Source organism: Hypanus sabinus, chromosome 14 (assembly GCF_030144855.1).
Source record: "Hypanus sabinus isolate sHypSab1 chromosome 14, sHypSab1.hap1, whole genome shotgun sequence".
Lineage (NCBI taxonomy): Eukaryota > Metazoa > Chordata > Chondrichthyes > Myliobatiformes > Dasyatidae > Hypanus > Hypanus sabinus.
Window position 1 is genome coordinate 3,512,659 of NC_082719.1, and position 23,878 is coordinate 3,536,536.

Below are 23,878 nucleotides of genomic sequence, written 5' to 3' on the forward strand. Positions count from 1 at the left end.
TCAAAGTCAAAGTCAAAATCAAGATTATTGTCATAGGCACAGGAATACATATGCACCAGTGCAATGAAACACATACTGCATCAGCAACATGAGCACAGAGCATCATACAAGTAGCAAAACATATACATAAATTATGTACAAGTTTCTACAAAAAAAACACAAATTAGAACAAAAAGTAGTCTATTTTATTGCAAAGTGGTCAAGGTGTTGTACTGCAGTAATTAGGATTTTGCAGGTTGGTCAAACAACTGAATGGTTGAAGGGAAATAACTGTTCTTGGACCTGGTGGTGTAAGGCTTCAGACTTCTGTACATTTTGCACAATGGTAATTACAAAAACATGGAATAGGCCAATGGTGGGGATGTTTGATAATTGAAGTTGTCTTCTTAAGTTTCTGGCAAATGGGGCTCTTCAGCGGTGGTTGGCAGCTCACCTAAGAGAAGAAAAACTCTGGTCTCAAACCTCCACTGCCTTGTTGCTCTACTCACACATGGAGAGGCTTTGGGAGTAAACCCTAAGGAAAAATCCAGCGCTGGAGTTCGTAATGTGGTCCTACATTCAACAGTGGCTGGCAACTCCTGCGCTGCTGGTGCCAAGCTGCTTCAGTCTCTGTTTTTTCTTCAGGTTCATCAGCTGCATGGAGAGGGGGAGGCTGCAAAATGGGCAATAGCTTGCTCTCTATATCATACTGCCCTGGCTTATATACTGGCTTGCATGTCACGTAGAGAGCAGGGACTCAACATTCATGGTCAATCCCGATTAACGGAGGCAGTGCTTCTTGTATATACTACCAGTGGTGGGGACAGATGATGCTGACTACAGCTTCTTATGTTCCTGCACATTTGAACTGATGTACGAGACAATAATGCAACCAATCAGTTTGTTGGAGTGATTGATAAGCCAAATCTCTTTAACCTTCTATGAAAGTAAAGACACCAGCACACTTTCCTTATAATTGTATCTATGTGCTGGGCCCAGTGCAGATCATTCAGTAAGTGAACACTCAGGAATTATAACAGTGTGGCAACTGATGAGGGAAGCACAAGTATCTTAAATTTCACATGTGCAGAAGGTTAAATACACTCACAGCAAAGACAAAGCCTTGACTTTTGCATTCCATTTCCGATAAATATGCAAGGTTTCATTCAGGAAGGGTAATGTAAGACCTATTTATTGGTGAATACATGTTACATCTCTCAACGTGCATAAAGGTACTATGTTTTGTACAATCAGACTGCATATGGATATCACCTATTCGGGCTCTACCTCCTTGAGGTAACTGTTTGAATAAATGTGTTTTGGTTTCACCTGTAGATGCTCAATGTGTGTGATTCTCTTGCTCTACATAAGAAATAATCCATTTCTGTTACCCTTGCTTGCCTTCAAGCACATTTTGTCTGCAGGTGTAGACATGCAAATGAATAGTCTGCTAAGATCACTATGTCTTGGATTTTGCCTCTGATTTTAAAAGATTTCATTCAGCCTTTCAAGCTACATATTTGACAATTGAATGGATCAACATCTGCCCATTATATTAAATGTGAATCTCAAGAGAGAATTAAGAACTTGTGAAAATGACCCTCACAATACATCATGAAGCCAAATTTACTGTGTGCCTTCAAATATCCCAGTGACATAAATATGAATAGATGCTTAAGGAAAGAAGTCTTTGCCATGCAGGGATTGAGAGTTAGGAAAATCTAATTGTGAGTAGGCTAATGGTTAGCTTCAAGTCCGTTATATTGTTGGAGATCCATTTATCTATGTCTTGCTATGAAAGCCTGGAACTTAGGGGTTAGCCAGTTACCCCTGCCTTCCCTCTTCCATATCCATTCATCAGGGCAATATGTCTCCTGAGAAAAGGTGGAGCTTTGTGAGCTCCCAGGGTGCCTTACATTCACCACAACAAACTTTAAATGACTAGACGCCTTATACTTCATGAAGTGCTCCAGGTTTCTTGAACTTGAAGTGCCACAACAACAACCTGAACATTGGCAAAAGCAGCAATGCTACTAATTCAAGCTTTTCAGTCTAATCATGTTCTGTGCAAAAAGGAGGAGAGGGAGTAATTTGTAGCACTGGACATCAGTAGCCTTAGCATTGTTGCAGGAGTAGCAAACTGTAAGATACAATACAGATATGCTGCAGCCATATGGAATAACCCAGACAAGGAAAATGAGAGTGACGATGACGTCAACCCCGAATGCATAGCAGTGCAGGTACTAATGAAAGTCTAAATGCAGATCCCCTTCAAGCTGCTTGGTTTTGCTGACAATGCTCCTTAGAGTGGCTGATTTAGGAAGGCAAGTAATTTAAGAACACTGGAATTGGATAAGGAGTACCAAATGTCTATGGTAATGAGCCCTACTATATTTCTCCCTCTGGGGCCCCTGCCTTTGTGTTTATCCAGTCTCAAGTCTTCAAGCCACATTACTAGTTGCTTAAAATCTGCAATGGAGGTAAAAGTAGATAGATACAGTACCTTAATTGTGATTAGGGGTACATGTTAAAACTCTCTGGTTCGGCATTCTGAGGTCCAGCAGCTCCCGTGTTCCATTGAATCTATTAGACAGATCTATACTAATTAACTAATCCTGACCATTATCAAAGGTTAACTAAGATCTGTATAATTTGTGCACAATTAACCTACACAAATTAACTTACTTTGCAATCTCGGCCTACAGTGTTTCTGACTTTGGTTGAGGCATAGTTGCCAGAACCCTAACATGACTTGAAAAGAACAGTTCTTCTGCTCAGAGGATGATGCCTGGGGACAATTTTTATGATCTGGGGTTTTTATGGCTTTGTTCCAGTCAGATTCCAAAGAAGCTGGACTAGAGAGTTTCAACCATATAACTAATTAACTGGTAATCTTTAGGCCTGTGGAACTGAAATTGCAAATTGCAAATGAGACAAGAAGCATACCTTTAAATTGTGTGGCTATAGCATTAACAACATTGTGAAATTTTGTTTGGTTGGTGATTGACTGATGGGTGAGCTCCAGTTAAAATGCAATTCAATTTCACCAGTCAATGTTGAAAAATAAGGTGGCATGAGGATTGAGATAATGATGTGTACACCCTGTGCTGAAAATCTAACACCTGTGCAATCATAAACCAGTCCAGGTTGACTTTCTTAAGTGACTCAGAACAACCTGGAAAATATTGTTTTTCCTTCCCTCTTCAGAAAAAAATGTCATTGCTTGACAAGTGGGGTGACTAGTGGGGTACTGTAAGGCTCAGTGCTGGGACCCCAATTGTTTACAATATATATTAATGATTTAGACGAGGGAATTAAATGCAGCATCTCCAAGTTTGCGGATGACACGAAGCTGGGTGGCGGTGTTAGCTGTGAGGAGGATGCTAAGAGGATGCAGGGTGACTTGGATAGGTTAAGTGAGTGGGAAAATTCATGGCAGATGCAATTTAATGTGGATAAATGTGAGGTTATCCGCTTTGGTTGCAAGAACAGGAAAACTGAACGGTGGCCGATTAGGAAAAGGGGAGATGCAACGAGACCTGGGTGTCATTGTACACCAGTCATTGAAGGTGGACATGCAGGTACAGCAGGCGGTGAAAAAGGCAAATGGTATGTTGGCATTCATAGCAAAAGGATTTGAGTACAGGAGCAGGGAGGTTCTACTGCAGTTGAATGACGCCTTGGTGAGACCACACCCAGAGTATTGTGTGCAGTTTTGGTCCCCTAATCTGAGGAAAGACATTCTTGCCATAGAAGGAGTACAAAGAAGGTTCACTAGGTTGATTCCTGGGATGGCAGGACTTTCATATGGAAAAAGACTGGATCAACTAGGCTTATACTCACTGGAATTTAGAAGATTGAGGGGGGGGGGGGATCTTATTCAAACATATAAAATTCTAAAGGGATTGGACAGGCTAGATGCAGGAAGATTGTTTCCGATGTTGGGGAAGTCCAGAACGAGGGGCACAGTTTAAGGATAAAGGGGAAGCCTTTTAGGACCGAGATGAGGAAAAACTTCTTCACACAAAGAGTGGTGAATCTGTGGAATTCTCTGCCACAGGAAACAGTTGAGGCCGGTTCATTGGTTATATTTAAGAGTAAGTTAGATATGGCCCTTGTGGCTAAAGGGATCAGGGGGTATGGAGAGAAAGCAGGTACAGAGTTCTGAGTTGGATGATCAGCCATGATCATACTGAATGGCAGTGCAGGCTCGAAGGGCCGAATGGCCTACTCCTGCACCTATTTTCTATGTTTCTCTGTTAAATTTCTGGGCCTACGCGAGTAGCTATTGCTTCACCAGCATTAAGACAGTACTGTTTCCACAATGATATTTTAACAGGCTCATGATCCCATTACGTTTCTTTTTACTGAAATGGAATAGCAGCTGGAGATGCAGCATCACAGGATCCTCATTGCTGCTTGAGTGATTTATTCCTTAGAGATTATTGCTATTCATCTAAAGCAAAACAAGGCTGTCTCCAACATGTGATTTCAAGTAATGTACAGTAAGTTCCATTTCAATTTTTGACATGGACTTAGCTAATTAATGGTTCAAGAATCAAGATTGTTTAATGTAATTTCCATTACACAAGTGCAAAGGAGAACAAAATTATTATTACTCTTAATCCAACGCAGCACAAAAACACAATAAGAAAAAGGACATAATAAAAAAAAACAATAAATATAAATACATTTCTTACATAGAGATTGATTGCATGTACCTACATAAAGTAACACCAGGTACAAGAGAGTCTGTACATCAGGTGACTCTGACAGGACATGATAAAGTAGTGGCGGTGGGTGGGGTGGGTTAGTGGGTAGAGGTGTTGATCAGCTTTACAGTTTGGGGAAAGTAAGTATTTTTGAGTCTGGTGGTTCTGGTATGGATGCTACTTAGCCTCTTCCCTGGTGGAGTGGAACAAACAGTCCAGGAAGGAGGGTGTGTGGGATAAGAGCCCATGTATTACAAGAAAGATATTAGCATGGATAGAAGATTGGCTGACTGGCAGGAGTCAAAGAGTGGGAATACAGGGAGTCTTTTCTGATTGACTGCCAGTGTTTAGTGGTGTTCCGTAGGGATCGGTGTTGGGACTGCTTCTTTTTACATTATACATTATTGATTTGGATGATGAAATTGATGGTTTTGTGGTCAAATTTGTGGATTAGATGAAGAAAGGTTGAGGGTCAGGTAGTGTTGAGGAAACAAAGAGACTGCAGAAGGACATAGACAGATTAGGAGAATGAGCAAAGAAGTGGCAGATGGAATACAGTATTGGAAAGTGTATGGTCATACACTTTGGTACAAATAAAAGTATAGTCTATTTTCTAAATGGAGAGACAATTCAAAAATCTGAGGTGCAAAGGGACTTGGGAGTCCTCATGCAGTTGGTGGTGAGGAAGGTAAATGGAATGTTAACATTCGTTTTGAGAGGACTAAAATATAAAAATAATGCTGAGGCTTTACAAGGAATTGGTGAGGCATGGAGTATTGTGAGCAGTTCTGGGTGCCTTATCTAAGAAAAGATATGCTGATGTTGGAAAGGTTTCACAGGAGATCCACGAGAATGTTTTGGGTAAGAAACGATTATCATAGAGGAGAGTTTGATGGCTCTGTGCTTGTACACCTTGAGGGGAGGATCTCCCTGAACCTTTAAAATATTGAAAGGTGCAGATAGAGTAGATGTGGAGAGGATGTTTCCCATTGTGAGGGAGTCTAGGACTAGAGGACACAGATTAGAGGGGCGTCCATTTGGAACAGGGATGAGGAGGAATTTCTTTAGCCTGAGGGTAATGAATCTGTGGAATTCATTGCCAAAGGCAGCCGTGGTGGTCAGGTGTACTTAAGGCAGAGGTTGATAGGCTCTTGATTTGTCAGGGCATGAAAGTTTATGGAGAGAAGGCAAGAGAATGGGGTTGAGAGGGAAAATGGATCAGCCATGATGATGAAATGGCAGAAGACTCGATGGGCCAAATGGGCTAATTCTGCTCCTGTTTATGGTCTTATTTTTTGTATACAATAATTTGAGTTAATATGGCATTATTAATGAAGCCAAATTTAATACAATGGGTTACAGTTAATTGGGCCATCGGTTAATCAGGGCAACCATCTAAGAACAAAAACTAAATTGAGAAAATAGCCAGGATTCCCTTCATTTATTTGGGACACTATGCCACTTAATTGCTAGATTCTAACTAGTGTCAGTCACATGCACTTGGATGCTCATTTAGACACGACTCCATGCTTAGAGAGATCCATTTTTAAACAGCATCAGGTGCCAGTGTTTGTGTTCAAAATGTAGTCATTTTTGTCACCGATATGTTGGCAAGAAATAAGCAGCAAGACAATTCCTAACTATTGTGCTCACCGTGGATTCAAGCGTTCAGGCTTGACGAGGCAAGAAATGGCTGGAAGTGGAAGGTCTTGCACAAACTTTCTTCATGTCAAGCCATGGAGCAAATTGCCACTGCTGTTAATTTTGTTGTTTTTTTTTGTGTTGAGTTAAAACTTCAAACATTGGTCAATCACTTATTTTAAATTACTATTGCAAAGTAATAACATTTCATGCAAAAACAAGGCTGAAGCATTGGTAGCCATCTTCAACTAAAAGTATCAATTGTAAATTCACTTTAGCCTCTATCACTACTGGTGTTACTGTTCAGCCAAATTGCTTGATAGAGTAAATCATCTGAAAAATTGGATGATGCATAGAAACAAGCAAGACTCTGCTCTGACAATATCTTAGCTGTGACATTAAAAATATGGTCTAGAATCAAGTACAATTCCATCCCAGCTACCTTCACATTGGGAAATGTAGCAGTTCAAATAGGAAGCCCAGCACCAACTTCAACTGTGCTTACCCTATTAAGGAATTAAGGGCAGCGTCCATGCTAGCATTTTTCCCATATTTATTTAAATATGATCTCCCAAACGTGATCATTCAAAGCAGCAGAAATTTGCTAGCTCTTAATCATGACTGAATTTAGTCTTCATATTCTAGGTTCAAGATTGTTTAATGTCATTTCCAGTACACGTGTAAAGGAGAATGAAATAATCGTTGCTCCTGATCCAATGCAGCACAAAAAAAATCACAATAAGACAACACAGTAATAAAAAACACAATAAAAATACATAACTTATATAGATAGATCGATCATATGCTAGGTCCAGGAGCGTCCCTACATAAGGTGACTCTGACAGGAAATGATAAAGTAGAGGTAATGGGCACTGTGGAGGGGTTAGTAACCGGAGCTGTTGATTAGGCTTGCTGCTTGGGGAAAGTAACTGTTTATTTTGAGCCTGGTGTGGATGCTACAAAGCCTCCTTCCTGACAGGAGTGGGACAAACAGTCCATGAGCAGGATGGGTGGGATCCTTCATAATATTGCTGGCCTATTCCTGGCACCTTTCTGCATATATGTCCATAATGGTGGATAGCCTGGTGTTGGTGAAGCACAGGGGCAGTTTTGACTACCTATTGTAAAGCCTTTCTGTCCATCGTACAGCATTTTCTGTACCGTACAGTGAAGCAGCAAGCTGGATGCTCTCTACTGTGCATCTGTAGAAGGATGAGAGTATAGATGTGCATTATGCAGCTCTCTTCAGCCTCCTCAGAAAGCAGAGGCATGGATTAGCCTTCCTGATTGGGTGGGATACGTCCTGGGACCATGAGAGGTTGTGCAGGGTGTGTCTTCTCAAGAGATTGAAACTACTCACAATTTCTACTGCTGTGCTGCTAATGTAAAGAAGAGTGTGAGTGGTGTGAGCTCTCCTGAAGTCGATAGCCATCTCCTTTATCTTGTTGACATTGACGAAGAGGTTACTTGCCTGGCACCAGGCCTCGATCTCTTCCACCTCCTCTCTGGTAGGCCGTCTCATGTGACAATCTCAATAAAGGACTATATCCAATTACTTTTGAAGGAAATGAAAACAACACTATTTGATGAGCATAATTTATTTAAAGCCATTACTGTTCACTTACATTGACATTGTAGTCTTAAATTTCCAGATTCTAGAACAATCAGAATCTGACAATAAACACTACAAAAGTTCAACATGGACAAAGAATAAGATGACTATTTAACAACTGATAAATTTGAAGACTTCTAAGACAAAGGTTAAGAGGTACTGCAGAATTTTACATATTTCCATTCTACTATACAATGATTTTCCCAGTTTATTCAAAATATTACTTCATGCTATAACTTATTTGTAGGCCTGTTATAATAACTGCTATATCAGCAAAACCAGTTATGCTGTTGGAGGTGATCATTTGAAATATAACAGGTTCTGTGAAAAGGCATGAAGATGGAAGGACTTATCTGTGGAACATAAATCTGTTATTTCAGAAAATTATTGTCACAGGGTGAAGGAGTCTATCTGGAATGTTCTATACTTAAAAACATATCAATTGTTAAAACAACTTATTTCTTCAGTATTACTTTGCATACAGTAAAATTGTCACTGAGATAATATTGTAGTTGTTTTAGAAAAATGCAATATAAAAAATTGAAAATTGTTTCATGTTAAGCAAAAGGACAAAAATGAAACTTGACATAATACAGAAAATTGAAAATTGCACAGAAATATTGTTATGGTAATAATAACACTGAAACTACACCATTGCTGAATTATTAAAATCCTTTTTTTTACACAAAATGGTGCATGTAAAATATTTAGACAAAAATTAGATACAAAATAAATAACATTATTTGGATATACAAGGAATGTAATTTTACAACATTTTTTATCATCTATGTTGCCACATAACTGTGTTATACAATGACATTTGAGTTTTAAAATTTCACTTTGAGTTTTGAGGTATTAACATGTTTTGTGAACAAAATAATGAGGGAAATTATTACAAAGTTCAAATATGTTTAAGAACATTTTCAACCAAATTAACATTTCCATGTTGTATGCACTGCAACACTGCTTTTCTTACTTCTCACTCACTCACAGAGATGGCACATTCTTCTTCCTCTTTCAACACTGATGTCCTTGGTTTTAATCGATTAAATAACCATTTCACAATAATTAGAGTAATTCGGACAATGATTCGTAAAAGAACAAATGCAAAGGGAACAACAATTTGCATCAAATGGAAAATTTGTGTGCTAAACCTACTTAAAATATATGTCAAGCAGAATGTAACAAATGCAACAGAAGGATAAAGTGAAAGCTTGGCAAACATAAATGTATGCTCTTTGCCCCCATAACGGATATGGCGATGCAAGGTTTCTTTTTCATTGTAAAGTGCTACAATCCATATTGCAAACTGAAAAAGACTTGCAAGAAAAATTATAACGCAATTAATTTGAATGGCCTCAATTTCATTGCGCGACTTGGCAGCAAATTCTTGAGTGAGCCTAAAAGCCAATGGAAGTCCACCAATGAAAGCAAGAGAGAGAGTATTCAGAAGGCCCATTAGTCTTGTTGTCTTAGTGATGTAGAGAAAGAGTGAATGATGCACAAACCAAAGAAGGCCAACAGTCACAAATGAACCAAAATATGCTAAAAATTCCGGACCATACTCACTAAGTGCCATGAAGAGTTTACCATGGAACTTATCTGCAACTTCTTTCGATTCGGGAACATTGTCCTCACTGAAACAACAATGTGTCAATAATGTTACAAGAAAACTCAGTCCATTAGTACCATGACCATCACTTTAGCTAATACATGAATTCAGTTACTCTTTGCATTTATCATAAAAGATCTCCTTTCTTGCCAATAAGATTAAGAAAAGGAAGAAGTAGAAATATAGATCTGAAAAGCTAACACATGACTTATTCACAAAATACCATGTTATGAGCCAATTTTAAAAGATAATGTGAAAGGTAGCAAAATAAAAAACTTAGAGATCAAGCTGGAATGAGAACATCGATGTATCTAAAAGCTCTGCCATCACGGAAGGAAGACATGGTTCAGAAGGCCAACATTAAAGGAATTCCATTGAGGAAAAAATGTACAAATACAAATAATTTATTGTTACCACACAATTGATACTAGAGCGTACAATCATCACAGTGATATTTGTTTCTGCGCTTCGCGCTCCCTGAAGTACAAATCGAAGTAAAAATAATAAAAATTTAAATCATAAATCATAATTAGAAAATAGAAAAGGGAAAGTACAGTAGTGCATATTAGGTCTAGATATTTGGAAGGTACGGCCCGGATCCCGGTCAGGATCTGTTCAGCAGTCTTATCACAGTTGGAAAGAAGCTGTTCCCAAATCTGGCCATATATATGCATAGTTTATGGATTGACTTATAGATCATGAGAGTTTTAAATTTGAGACACAAGAGACTGTAGATACTAGAATCTATCCCAAATTTTAAAAAAAGCTGCTAGAAGAACTCAGTAGGTCAGGCAGTATTTCTGGAGTCAAAGGTTGGTTGATGTTGTGGATCAAGACTCTGCATCATGGCAGTATGTAAAGGAAAGATAACCAGTATAACGAGGTGAGGGGAGGAGTAAAACTGGAGCTGGCAAGCCACTGGTAGATCCAGGTGAAGAGGGCAGTGGAGCGAGGTAGTCTACCAAATTCCATAATTTGTAACCCTCCACTAATTGCCATCTAGCTTCTGTTGCTATTTTCACCCTTCCCTTCTTCATCTGACTCCAGCTACCCACCAGTCCCACCTTTCCTGTATCCATCTATCACTGAAGAGAAAATCTCCAAATGCTGGAAATCTGAGCAACACACGTAAAATGTTAGAGGAACTCAGCAGGCCAGGCAGCATCTATGGAAAAGAGTAAACAGTCGACGTTTTGGGCCAAAATCCTTCTCCAGTCCTGCTGAAGGGCTTCTCCAGCATTTTGCGTGTGTTATTTCATCCATCACTTGCCAGTTCATGCCTCGTCCCGGTCAACCTTTTCACTAGCTACCTCCCCTTTACACACCAAGTCCTGATACAGGGTTTCCAACAGAATTGCTGATTATCCCACTGCCACAACAGATGCTGCCTGACCCACTGAGTCACTTCAGCTACGTGTTTCTTGTTACAGTTTTAAATTTAATGGATTATATTAGGGAGTGAATACAGATCTACAGTGGGGAGAAATGAGAGATGCAAACCTCCCATGTGTTTTAAAATGCTGGAATGTGTAGTGGGTGGAGAGCAAATCACTTGAGTCTGAAAGATAACAATTTGTAAAAGAGTTACCTTACTATATAATTTAGATACCACTACTACTTAATAGTCAGTCATGATTATACTTAATAGTGGAAAGATGAGGAGCAGCTTAGCCTATAAAATCATGACTCATCTAATACTGGCCTTGTCTTCAAATTCATTGGCACTGCCATTGCGGAATCCTACAATATTATCCTGACAGTGATCAATAAATCACAAACTCATTCAAATGCTGTGGCAACTGAGCCAGCTTCTTTCTCCACCACGAACTCTCCACTGAGTAATCAGATGTAGCTGCTACTGCATGCAAGGAGCTTGATGCTATCTACAAGTTGATCAGCCCCCCTCCATTTAATACTTTATGCAAGCTTCCTGTGGCTACAGCCAGCATTACATATGGAATAGTTTATAGTAAACTGCCAACTGTCGTAGTATTTTTCAGACCTGCAGACTCACACAACCATACAGACAAGAGCAGTAGGGATAACACTTGGCTCTCAAAATTCCATTATGGATTATCACAACTTGAATACGTCTTGCTTTTCCTCCATCCTCACTGCGTAAAAATCCTGGATGTCTCAGCAATCAACATTATTGGGTTACCTTTTTCACACAAGTAGCAACTGTTCAAAGTTGGCTTCAATAACCACTGGGAAATGAACAGTAATCACTAAATAAAATCACTCTCTTCTCCTATAAAGCTCTCATTATTATACCACCCTTTCAAAATCATTAACCCACTTTTATTGAAACATTCCTTTCAGCTACGTTAAATAGCAAAGCTCAATTTTGGCAATGCTGATTTAATTGCAGGAAACACTTCTAAAAGCAATAAGGCCAGAATAATTCCAGAAAAAGGAAACTGAATACTGTACAGTTTCATTAATTTAAATGTATATGTTTTGATTCCATGATCCTGGTTTACATAACAGTTGGATGTTTAATATTTTGATGTACCCACAAGAAGATTTTACTTCTGTTCTTTCTTTCTACATTTGAAGCTTTGTTCACTTTCTACCTGTAGGATCAAACTAAGATTCCTCTAAAAATGTCTAATCAAGGTGGCTAATTCCCAAGATACCCTTGTTCATTATTGGCTGAACTTGTATGACATACTTGTTAATGGTTAACTATTCTTTCTTGTCCTCAGACTAGTCGGTCACAAAGCCTCCCTGAATCACTGAGGCAATTTAACACTGCTACTCATCACATAATTCAAAATTGAAAGTAAATTTTTTATCAAAGAACGTACATGTCACCATGTACAACCAGAAGATCCATTTCCTTGTGGGCATTCTCAGTAAATCCAACAACCATAACAATCGATGGACCACACCAACAGTGTGGACAACCAGTGTGCTAAAGACAACAAACAGTGCAAATATATAACAAAAAAACCCAATAAATACTGAGAACATGAGACTAGGATTCCTTGAAAGTGAGTACATAGGTTATAGCAACAGTTCAGTGACGGGGCAAATAAAGTTGAGTGAAGTTATCCCCTTTGGTTCAAAAGCCTAACGGTTGAAGGGAATAACTGTTCCTGAATTTGGTTTGTATGGGTCCTGAGGCTCAGTTATAGAGTAGAATGCTATGAATTCTCTACTTTTGGATAGCTGTTCCCTCACTCATAATACATTTGCTATTAATTGTCTATGATCTATTAAAATCCATGACTCTCAAAAAACAACTTTACCACATTTTAATTTTAAAGAGGGCTTAAAATATTATCAGTTATTAAACACAGCTAAAAAAGTAAAACTTTTAAAAATTTGACTGAATAGATCAGAATACTGCATGAGTAAATCACTATGTTAGATTATGGTTAATAATTCTCTGCAGAATCATTGCAAGAACAAATTCATGGCTCAGCATGTATTTGACTTCTATGGCTGAGTATTACCACATGGAAATTGGAGATGATCTGTTGTTCACATACCAGTGAATCTCATATCCTGCTCTGGTAATAATCTAGCATTACACTAAAAATGATCGACTTTAATTAAGAAAGCAAACCATTTGTTCATGTTTATTATTTTTTGTTTAATTTCTAGTCGTTTTGAGCTTTTTAAAACAATTTTTTTGTTTTTAGTTCTAAAATATTTAATTTTATTTGACTTATTTTTAAGTGATTGACAGTCAGAGATATTTAAAAGCAGTTTAAAAGGCCTTTTGACAGCTGTAAAATGTTGAAAGGCTACCAGGACATTCCAAAGCTGAGTTTCAGTATCCACCACCTGTGGCCTAGTTGCCACCATGACCCACTCTGGAATGACAAGGCAGCTAGGACTCCAAGTCACATGATATTACAAAGCTACAAATGGCTTATGCAGCTCTGGGAAAAGCACAGGAGTTTCGGAGGTGGGGAGTGGAGTTGGTGGTTAGTGGGCAGGGTAAGCAGATCAGATTCAGAGTAATCCAGCCCACGGAAGGTGATAGCAAATGCAAAAGAGTACTTCAGTACCTTTTTCCTTCCATTTCTAATGAAATTGGGGATAGCAATGTTAGGAATCACTGTTCAGTGTTAAATTTGGGTGATTAATCCGTTAAAGGTTTCTATAATATAGCAACACACCAGCAAAGAACCAGCTAAGAAAGTAAAATATGGTTAAGTGGTTGAAAACTCTAATGATGCACACAATGTAGATACATAGCTCACCATATATCTAAGATAAGAAGAGTTGCAACAATAGCATACACTCCATCACTAAAAGCTTCTACTCGCTCTTTGCTCAGCGGCTCATTCGGATGAAATGTGTAAAATAGCACTCTTTGTATTTCTTTTCGACCTTGGAAGGAAAACAAGATACATAAACAAACTTTTTTTACATACTTTTTATTTTTGCCACAATGTATTTTTGCAATTGGAGTACTTAATCACAAATTCTTCATTAAAACTGATCTAAAATTTGTATTCCCTTGGCTTATGCTTGAATTATTGGCCAACTACTTCTTACCACAACACTATATTTCTCAAAAGAATGACAGTATTTTAGTTGTAAACTCTCCATGACTACTACATTAATTATCTTCTGACATTGACAAGAAACGGGAGGAAAGGACAAGCAGCTTCTGGTTGCACTTCCTTAAAACTTCACTTTCTAAATATGATTATAGAGCTATAAACACACCAGGAATGCCAGAAACAGACTTTGCACGATCTTAACATTTCAAATACTCACCCTTTATTTTGTTTCCACACCACTGTGTAATCTGAGTAACGTACGGGAGAAAGATGACAAGTGCAAGCACTACATATGCCTGTGAAGAATAATGTTTCAATAATCAAATCAATGTGAGATCACACCACAATGCAGAAAAAGATACCTGTGGTAATTTAATTTACATGAGAAAAAACAAAGTTTAGTCATACAGCATAGAGGAGCTATTTTGCTCATTATACCACCTGACCAATAAAATACAGCCTAGCTTGGAGGGATCCTATGGCACAAATTTCATCTGGGAAGCACGTCAGACTTAACTGGCAAGCTCTTACACTGTCTAAGTCTGCCTATTTTTTATCCTAATGTTCCTCATATAACATTCCTTTGGCATTTGGCTGTCTTGGCCTTGCATTTACCAAATATCAAAAAGATTGTTTGTGAGGATACAAGACTGTTTCTGAATATGCCTCTCACTTACAAGCACACATGTAAAGACTATTAAAAATGAAACACAGAAATATATGAAACCTTGCTTATTATTTCACCACAGGATCCTTGCCAGTGCTAAGCAGAGCAATGTGCAAACACCACACAAACAGCAACAGATGACAGGATCAAATTCCTATGCCATACCAATTCATTGCCCACCATGATGACTATGCTGGCCTGAGTATCACTTTAGATTCTGCAGGAAGCTTTTCCATCATAAGTTGGATCAAAGCAGATTTGTGTTCACCACTGGATTTGATGAGTGTTAGCCACAGAACATGGTCAGTAGCCATTAACTGTGCAGGAATTCAATTTTCCTGTGTTTACATGCAGTTGTGCGAGAATCCCAAACGTATGTATGGGAATATGGCACCAGTGAACAATGCGACAAACTGCAATGTCCATCAGTTCATGAAACTAGTTCGTTTATTTCTTCTTCTTTCAAATATGATTCTACTACTAAGCTGTGTGTGGTTGGAACCTGAGATTCACATTTAGATGGTTTGATTTTTTTGGCTGGTTGAGTGATCTGGCACTCTGCTGTCTCTGAAGGAGTTTGGTACAGACTGTGCAGCCTGGAGACGGAGTGTGAACCCATGATTGACTTCATTTCTCACTGATTAAAATGGTGAGCAAGATTGAAGTCAATGAGGATGAAAGCAGAGGGCAAGTGGGTATTCAGCATCATCAGCCAGTATTTTACCAGTCTCTCTCTCTCCCTCTCACTCACTACCAGACGAAGGTGCCTCATTTGATGGACTGGTCTCTTTCTCCATCTTGCTCGCTTCTGCCAGAAGAAGGTGCTGTGTTTGACCAGTCTTTCTCTCTCCCTCTTGCTTGCTGCTCTGGAGGAAAGTGCTTGCATTTAACTGGTCTCACCCTCTCGCTCTTGCTCAGTATCTCCAGAGAATGGTGCCAAAATCTTAGGTCTCCAGTTACTCCCTTTTTTATTGCAGCTTTGATTCTGGCAGACTGAGTCAATGAACAACACAACACTAAACTGAAATGAGCTGAACTAAACTGAACATTGTTAGACTGTTTGAAGGACTCTGTGGTTTGATGTTTTATATTCTGTGTTTTTTTGATAATTTTTTTGCCACTAGTGCAAATGGTTCTTTTTTTTGCATATTCTGTTTGTTTTCTTTGAATGGGTTCCATGATATTTCTGTGTTTTGTGGCTGTCTGTGGGAATAAGAATCTCAGGGTTGTTTAATGCATACATATTTTGATAATAAATGTACTTTGAACTTTTGAAGTGAAAAGAGTTCTTTTTTTTAATAAATTTTTAAAATTGAATTTTCAAATTGGTTACAGAAAGAAAAAAATTATCAACCCTTCCCCCTTCCCCTTAACCCCCCCCCCACCCAACATATCCCTATAGAAAAAAAGGGAGGGAGGGAAGGAGGGAGGGAGGGGGGAAGGAAGGAAGGAAGGCCTGGATATTGGAAGATCCCCACATACTCCATGGAGTTCATAATAGCTTTAATTTGTATATTTATTTCTTTCCTCAGATAACCAATAATTTTATCTTCAGAGCACCTATATATTTAATCCTCTTTTGTAAATAAGGACACCAAATTTTCAGAAATATTTCATATTTATCTCTTAAATTATGTAATTTTTTCAAGTGGAATGCAGCTAAAAATTTCATTCTTCCAACGATCTATACTTAAGTATGAATCCAATTTCCAAGTAACTGCAATAGCCTTTTTGGCTACTGCCAATGCAATTTTTATGAATTCTTTCTGATATTTATTCAATTTGGATTTTGATTTTATCCCTTCAATATCACCTAGTAAAAATAATGTTGGATTATGTGGAAATTGTATTCCAATAATTTGTTCCAGTAAAACTCTTAAATTTGTCCAAAAAGGTTGAATTTTAAAACAAGACCAAGTAGAATGTAAAAAAGTACCAATTTCTTGATTACATCGGAAGTACTGATCAGATAAATTTGGGTTTAATTTATTTATTTTTTGTGGTGTAATATATAAATGATGTAAAAAATTATATTGCACTAGTCTTAGCCGGACATTTTTTGTATTTGTCATACTGTCAAGACATAGTCTTGGCCAATTTGTTCCTTCAATTTTAATATTCAAATCAGTTTCCCATTTTTGTCTTGACTTATGAATTCCTTGTTTAATTGCCTGCTTTTGAATCAAACTATACATACAAGAAATAATTTTTAAAATTTTTCCTTTTTGAATTAAAATTTCTATTTTCATTAGGTTTCGGCAATAACATTGTTTGACCCAATTTATCTCTTAAATAAGCCCTTAATTGGAAATAACAAATAAAGTGTTGTTTGATATTTTATATTTATTCTTTAATTGATCAAATGACATTAATATACCGCCTTCAAAACAATCTCCTATATACCTAATCCCTTTTTGAAACCAGTTGTATAAAAGTTGGTTATCCATTGTAAAAGGAATAAGTTTATTTTGAATTAAAGGTCTCTTTGCTAATAAAGATTTCTTTATCTCATCAACAACATTTATCTTATTCCATAAATCAATCAAATGTTTTAATATAGGAGATTCTTTCTTTTCCCGTATCCATTTAGATTCCCACTTAAATATAAAATCTTCTGGTATGTTTTCTCCTATTTTATCTAGTTCTATTCTAATCCATGCCGGTTTATCTTCATCAAAAAAAGATGCAATAAATCTAAGTTGATTTGCTTTATAATAATTTTTAAAGTTTGGAATTTGTAACCCTCCTAGGCCAAATTTCCATGTCAATTTTTCCAACGATATTCTTGACATCTTACCTTTTCAAAGGAACTTCCTCACACATTTATTTAACTCTTGAAAAAACTTCTGCAGTAATTGTATTGGTAGGGTTAGGAATAAATATTGTAATTTAGGGAATACATTCATTTTTACAGCATTTACTCTGCCTACTAATGTTATTGGTAACATCATCCATTTATCAAGATCTTCTTGAATTTTTTTCAATAATGGTAAATAATTTAATTTATATAAATTCTTTATATCATTATCAACTCTTAAACCTAAATATTTTATACCATTTATCGACCATCTAAACTGAGTTATTAATTGACATTGACTATAATCTCCTTTAGTAAGGGGTAGAATTTCACTTTTATCCCAATTTATTTTGTAGCCTGATATTTTCCCATATTCTTCCAATCTAGAAGATAATTTACGCAGCGAATATAATGGGTTTGTTAAATAAAGCAAAACATCGTCAGCAAATTAATTAATCTTATTTTCCTCCTGGTTAACTCTGAAACCCATAATATCTGGGTCTGTTCCAATTAATTCAGCTAATGGTTCTATCGCCAACACAAAGCAGGTGATAATGGACAACCTTGTCTAGTTGACCTTGTTAACTGAAATGATGTTGAAATTTGACCATTTGTCATTACTTTAGCTTTGGGATTAGTATTTAAGGTTTTAATCCATTTTATAAAAGATTTTCCTAACCCATACTTTTCCAGTACCTTAAATAAAAAATCTCATTCCAATCTATCAAATGCTTATTCTGTATCCAAAGCAACTGCCACACTCATTTCCTCCCTCTTTTGTGCCAGATGAGTTATACTAAGTAATCGAGTTACATTATCTGCCGATTGTCTATTTTTGATAAATCCTGTTTGATCCATATGTATTAATTTTGGTAAGTATTTAGATAATCTATTAGATAAAATTTTTGCTATTATTTTATAGTCAGTGTTCAACAAAGAAATAGGTCTATATGATGTTGGCTTTAAAAGATCTCTATTTTTTTTTGGCAATACTATTAAAATAGCTGTCGATAAAGATTCTGGAAATTTATGTGTTCTTTCCGCTTGGCGTCTTAACTCCATAAAAGGAGGAATTAGTAAATCTTTAAACTTTTTGTAAAATTCAGGCGGAAAACCATCTTCTCCTGGGGATTCATTACTCTTAAGTGATCCTAGAGCTTCTTCGACCTCTTTTAATGTAAAAGGCACATCTAATCCCTTCTGTTCTTCCGAATTCAATTTTGAGAGAGTTATTTGTGATAAAAAACTTTCTATCTCAACATTATCATTTTGCGATTCTGATTGATACAGTTCAGAATAAAAATTCTTAAAAATTTCATTAATTTCTAAAGGTTTATAAGTAATTTTATTTACACTTGTCCTAATTGCATTTATCGTTTTGGAAGTCTGGTCTGTTTTTAACTGCCAAGCAAGAACCTTGTGTGATCTTTTACCTAGTTTGTAATATCTCTGTTTAGTTCTCATAATTGCTTTCTCTGTTCGGTATGTCTGAAGTGTATTATATTGTAAATTCTTGTTAACAAGTTGTCTGCTTTTTTCTTCTGTCATATATCTTTGAGATTCTTTTTCTAATTTTGTAATCTCTTTCTCCAATTGATCTGTTTCTACCATATATTCCTTCTTAATTTTAGAAGTATAACTTATTATCTGACCTCTCAAATATGCCTTCATTGCTTCCCATAATATAAATTTATCATCAACTGAATGTAAATTTGTATCTAAAAAAAACTGAATCTGCTTGTTCATGAAATCACAAAAATCTTGACGTTTTACTAATATTGAATTAAATCTCCATCTGTAAATCGATTCTTCTTTATCCATCATTATCATTGTCATTATCAAAGGGGAATGGTCTGACAATATTCTTGCTTTATATTCCATATTTTTCACTCTGTCTTGAATATTCATTGATAATAGAAAAAAATCTATCCTTGAATAAGTTTTATGTCTATTTGAATAAAATGAATAATCTCTTTCTTTTGGATTAATTCTTCTCCATATATCAATCAAATTTAAATCTTTCATCAATGATAAAGTTAATTTTGCTACTTATGATTTTGTAACAACCGTTGTTGATCTATCTAAAACTGGGTCTAAACAAAAATTAAAATCTCCACCTACTAATATTTTGTCATATGCATCAGCCAAATTCAAAAAGGCCTCTTGTATCAATTTTACATCATTTTCATTTGGTGCATAAATATACATAAGAGTCCATAGTTCTGAAAAAATTTGACAATAATAACGTATCTCCCCGCAGAATCAATTAATACATTTTGTATTTTAATTGGTAAAGTTTTATTAACCAAAATTGCAACTCCCCTCACTTTTGAGTTAAATGAAGCTGCGATAACATTTCCGACCCAATCTCTCTTTAATTTCTGATATTCTATCTCTGTTAAGTGTGTTTCTTGTAAAAAAGCTATATTTATTTTCATTTTCTTAATATACATTAAAATTCTTTTTCTTTTCACTGGTCCATTAAGCCCATTAACATTAAAACTTTAAAAAATTCAGTAAAATTAGTCATTATTTTTAACAGGTTTACTCCAATCTATAATAATACCTAATCTTTCAACTTTCAGAGTACCTTGGGGAATCTTTTTAAAATTCTTCACGTTGCTATGTGTCTCACCCCCCCCCCCCGATTGTCCAGGCAAAAAAAGAAAGGTAAAAGAGAAATAGATTAATGTTGTGAATGAAAAAAACACAACATTACCCCCCTCCGTTGTACGGGTCATGGCAATCACCATGATTACACACGTGAATCCCGTAGCAATCGATCTGAAGTTCCTCCAGCTCCCCCATAACATAAAAAAGTATAGAAAGAAAAAAATATCACTACTCTCGATTAATATTTCTCAAATTTTAACCTTTCTCCCCTGGCAATCACCATGATTACACACGTGAATCCCGTAGCAATCGATCTGAAGTTCCTCCAGCTCCCCCATAACATAAAAAAGTATAGAAAGAAAAAAATATCACTACTCTCGATTAATATTTCTCAAATTTTAACCTTTCTCCCCTGTATCATATAATTAAGAATATATTTAAATATTCTTCTGTCCTTAAACATCCATCAGTTCCACTCACTGTCCCTATTTTCATCTTTAATCCGTTTCACTTTTAAACCTTTGACTGTAATTAGCGAATATTTGGGAGTTCTTGTGCGAATTCTTCTGCATCCCGATAATCAGTAAAAAAATCTTCTTTCTCTGTCATCCAAAAAAATTATCAGGGTTGCCGGGTGGCGCAATATAAATTTATAGCCTTTTTTCCCATAAAACTTTTTTCGCTGGGTTAAATTCCTTCTTTCCCTTCAAAAGGTCATAACTTATATCAGGACAGAAAAGAACTGTTTTCCCTTCTATCATCAATGGCCTGTTTCTCTTTCTGGCATATTGGGAGCCGCCTTCAGGATCTTTTCTTTATCTTGATATCTTAAGCATTTTATCAAGATTAATCGTGGGTTTTGATCAACTTGAGGCCTTGGTCTTAAGGCTCTGTGAGCCCTTTCAATTTCAATTAACTGGGTTCCTTCTTCCATTTCCAAAATTTCCGGGATCCATTTTTGAAAAAAATTTATTGGATCCTCTCCCTCTATACCTTCTTTAAGTCCAACAATCTTAATATTGTTTCGTCTGCTAAAATTTTCAAGCACATCCACTTTTTCCAACAACTGTTTTCTTTCTGTTGTCCAGGCAGAAATATTATCTTCCATTTTATTCACTCTATCAATGGTGTCTCCCAATGTTTCTTCCAAGTTTTTAATTCTCTTGTCCATTTTGTCCTATCTTTTCAACATTTTATCAAACATAATCTTCATATTTTAATATCTTTTAAAATTACTTTTAATGCTTTTAATTCATGCATTATTTGCACCAAAGTTTTTCTTATATCTCCATCATTTCCAACCTCTTCCTGTTGCTCTTCTTTGTCTATTCATCTTCATCTGATTTATCCAGAGAATCTGATTCCACCTCATTTTCACTTTCACTTTCAGTTCTGATCATAGCTGGGATTTGTAGTTTGGGTTGCTCGTGTTTGCGCATGCCCCTTCCTTCACGCATGCGCAATTCCTGTTGCTCTTTTTTTTTGGAAACGGTTGATGTTACTGCAGTTTCCTGTTCTGTATCGCCAGAGGTAAAATGCAGTTGAGCCAGAGGCTCTTTCATAGCGACCGGCCTTGATTCTTTTCCAACTTGTGTTGTCTTCAAAGTAGTAGTTTTCTTCTGCTTCTGTTTAGGAGGCATATCTTAAGACAATCCTGAATAAGTAGTTTTAAAAAAGTATTTACTAACTTTTCTTCACTGAAACGTTATTTTACTGGTTTTTTACGGGATAGCTGGATTTCCACGTCTCGATCCTACGTCATCACATGACGTCCCCCGTGAAAACAGTTCTTCACAGAATGCTGGCTTTTTATATGGAAGATTTGGGCTATTATAATCTCTTACTTCATCATTGTACATAGGTCAATGAATATGCATAACTATGTACTAGAATTTGAATGTAATATGTAAGTTACATAATCGTTAGTGCTAAATTTATACTTTGATGTGTGAGTAGTGGTAAAGAACGTATGGGCACACAATTCCTTTTTTATTCATTATAACTATGGTCACCACTGCATACATTTGAAATGAAATCCTTTAATGGAACATGTTTCACAGAACTCTGTAAAGGACATTCGATTTGATGGCAGAAATATATCTAGTGTTCCTTTATGGGAGCCCACTTATGCAAAGTTAGTTTCTCTCAGTACAGCTGCTCATTAAATATCAATCATCTTGCAGTATTTTAAAAACTACCAATCCTGTCATGGAACTTTCTTCCCCTTCTATTAGTTCCCCTACCATATGCTGCAGGTACTGTCTGTAGCTACTTGTACAGGACTGCAGCATCAGCTCATTCTTGATGATGGTCCTCCAAATCCAAGCATACTCTGTTTCCTTGCTGCCCCTGTAATGCTGCTGCCAAAACGTAAGAATATTATTTCATTAGCTGAGGGATCTGGTAATCAATAGGAGGGTTTATTGATCATTTTTGACTGGTACCACAGAGAGTTCATGTGTGTGGAGTCAGGATTCCCTGAGCAATCCCCTTCCAACTATATACTGATGTTCTACTACACCTGCTGAAACCATGATGGAAGACCATAAATAGTTGATTGTACATTTATAACTATGACTTGCCATGGAAAGCTTTTTCAATTTAGACATAAAACTTCAGAAGTGCAAGGAGGATATTGTGGAATTGAGTGGGTTAAGTGTACCTTTATTATGCCTGAGTCTGGTGCAAAATCCATGTTGAGTAGCCTGTCAGTTTACTCATTATGTTTCAATACAACAGTTTTAACAATTGTGTGGCTCACCCGGCCATATCAAGGGTTAGTTCAGAATCAGCCACATTCTCTTGGTGTGGAGTCAAATACAGTTCATACCTTCCTTAGCAGCAAGCCAAAAAACTTTTAAAGACTTTGTGTTGGTTTCACGTTTGCCTTCACTGAAACTGTCTCCTTACTCCAGATTATTTAATCAACTGAACTAAATTTCCCAGATATTATGTCTAAACTGTGAAGTTTAAATTCCACCACTGTATTCGGGAAATTTCATTATCAGTCCTGTAATAGAGCAACTAGTTAATAATGGTCTAGTCAATATAATTAACAACATATTAAAACTTTTTGAATGCAGGTGGTAATTAGTCAGGGATTTACACGCTCTAGGAAAATACTCAATTCTATGCAAAATTCCAAAATAGTCCGCAATGCCACAGTGGGATAGTGGCTAGTGCGTTGCTATTACAGCTTGCAGCGTTAGAGCTCAGAGTTCGATGTTCGATTCCAATGCTGTTTGTAAGGAGTTCGTACATCCTTCCGGTAAGCATGTGGGTTTCCTCTGTGTGCTCTGTTTCTTCCCACATTCCAAAGGCAGACCAGTTAGTTATTAGCCGAGGGTTAAATAGGGAGGTTGTCGGATGGCTCACTGCGGTGAAAAGATTTGTTCTGCATTGTACCTCTAATTAATTATAACTCTGTATATGGAATGGCAATAAAGCCTGAATTTTTATCATAATTGAGTACTTCAATCTTCTGTAAAAGATTTTTTTTTGGCTCCTGAGATTACCAGAAAAGCCTCAAAAAAACAGCTCTCAATCAAATTTGAATATTATACTCTACTAAACAAGAATTAGAAATTATGAGAGTAATTGTTCCTTTCAAATTATTCAGTCTCTAAGGTGATGCATCATTTGTTGATCAAATTTCATTAAATGCAGTGTACCTATAGTATAGAGACAGATATGAAAAGCTCTTCACACATTTCATTATCTGT

At 36.7% G+C, this 23,878-nt stretch overlaps 1 protein-coding gene across 2 annotated transcripts in view; it reads right to left on the reverse strand.

Annotated features, from left to right (window-relative positions):
- Window positions 1-7,922: 7,922 nt before the first annotated feature.
- Window positions 7,923-23,878, reverse strand: part of tmem175 (transmembrane protein 175) — a 40,447-nt gene continuing 24,491 nt past the window's right edge. The window contains exons 8-11 of one of the 2 annotated variants that reach the window (XM_059988706.1): window positions 22,400-22,516; window positions 14,297-14,375; window positions 13,774-13,903; window positions 7,923-9,581 (exon numbers count right to left, since the gene is read on the reverse strand). In XM_059988706.1, the coding sequence (XP_059844689.1) occupies window positions 8,924-9,581; window positions 13,774-13,903; window positions 14,297-14,375; window positions 22,400-22,516 (984 nt within the window). In that variant the 3' untranslated portion in view covers window positions 7,923-8,923. The remainder of the gene's footprint in view (window positions 9,582-13,773; window positions 13,904-14,296; window positions 14,376-22,399; window positions 22,517-23,878) is intronic. The other variant, XM_059988707.1, reaches the window with a different exon arrangement.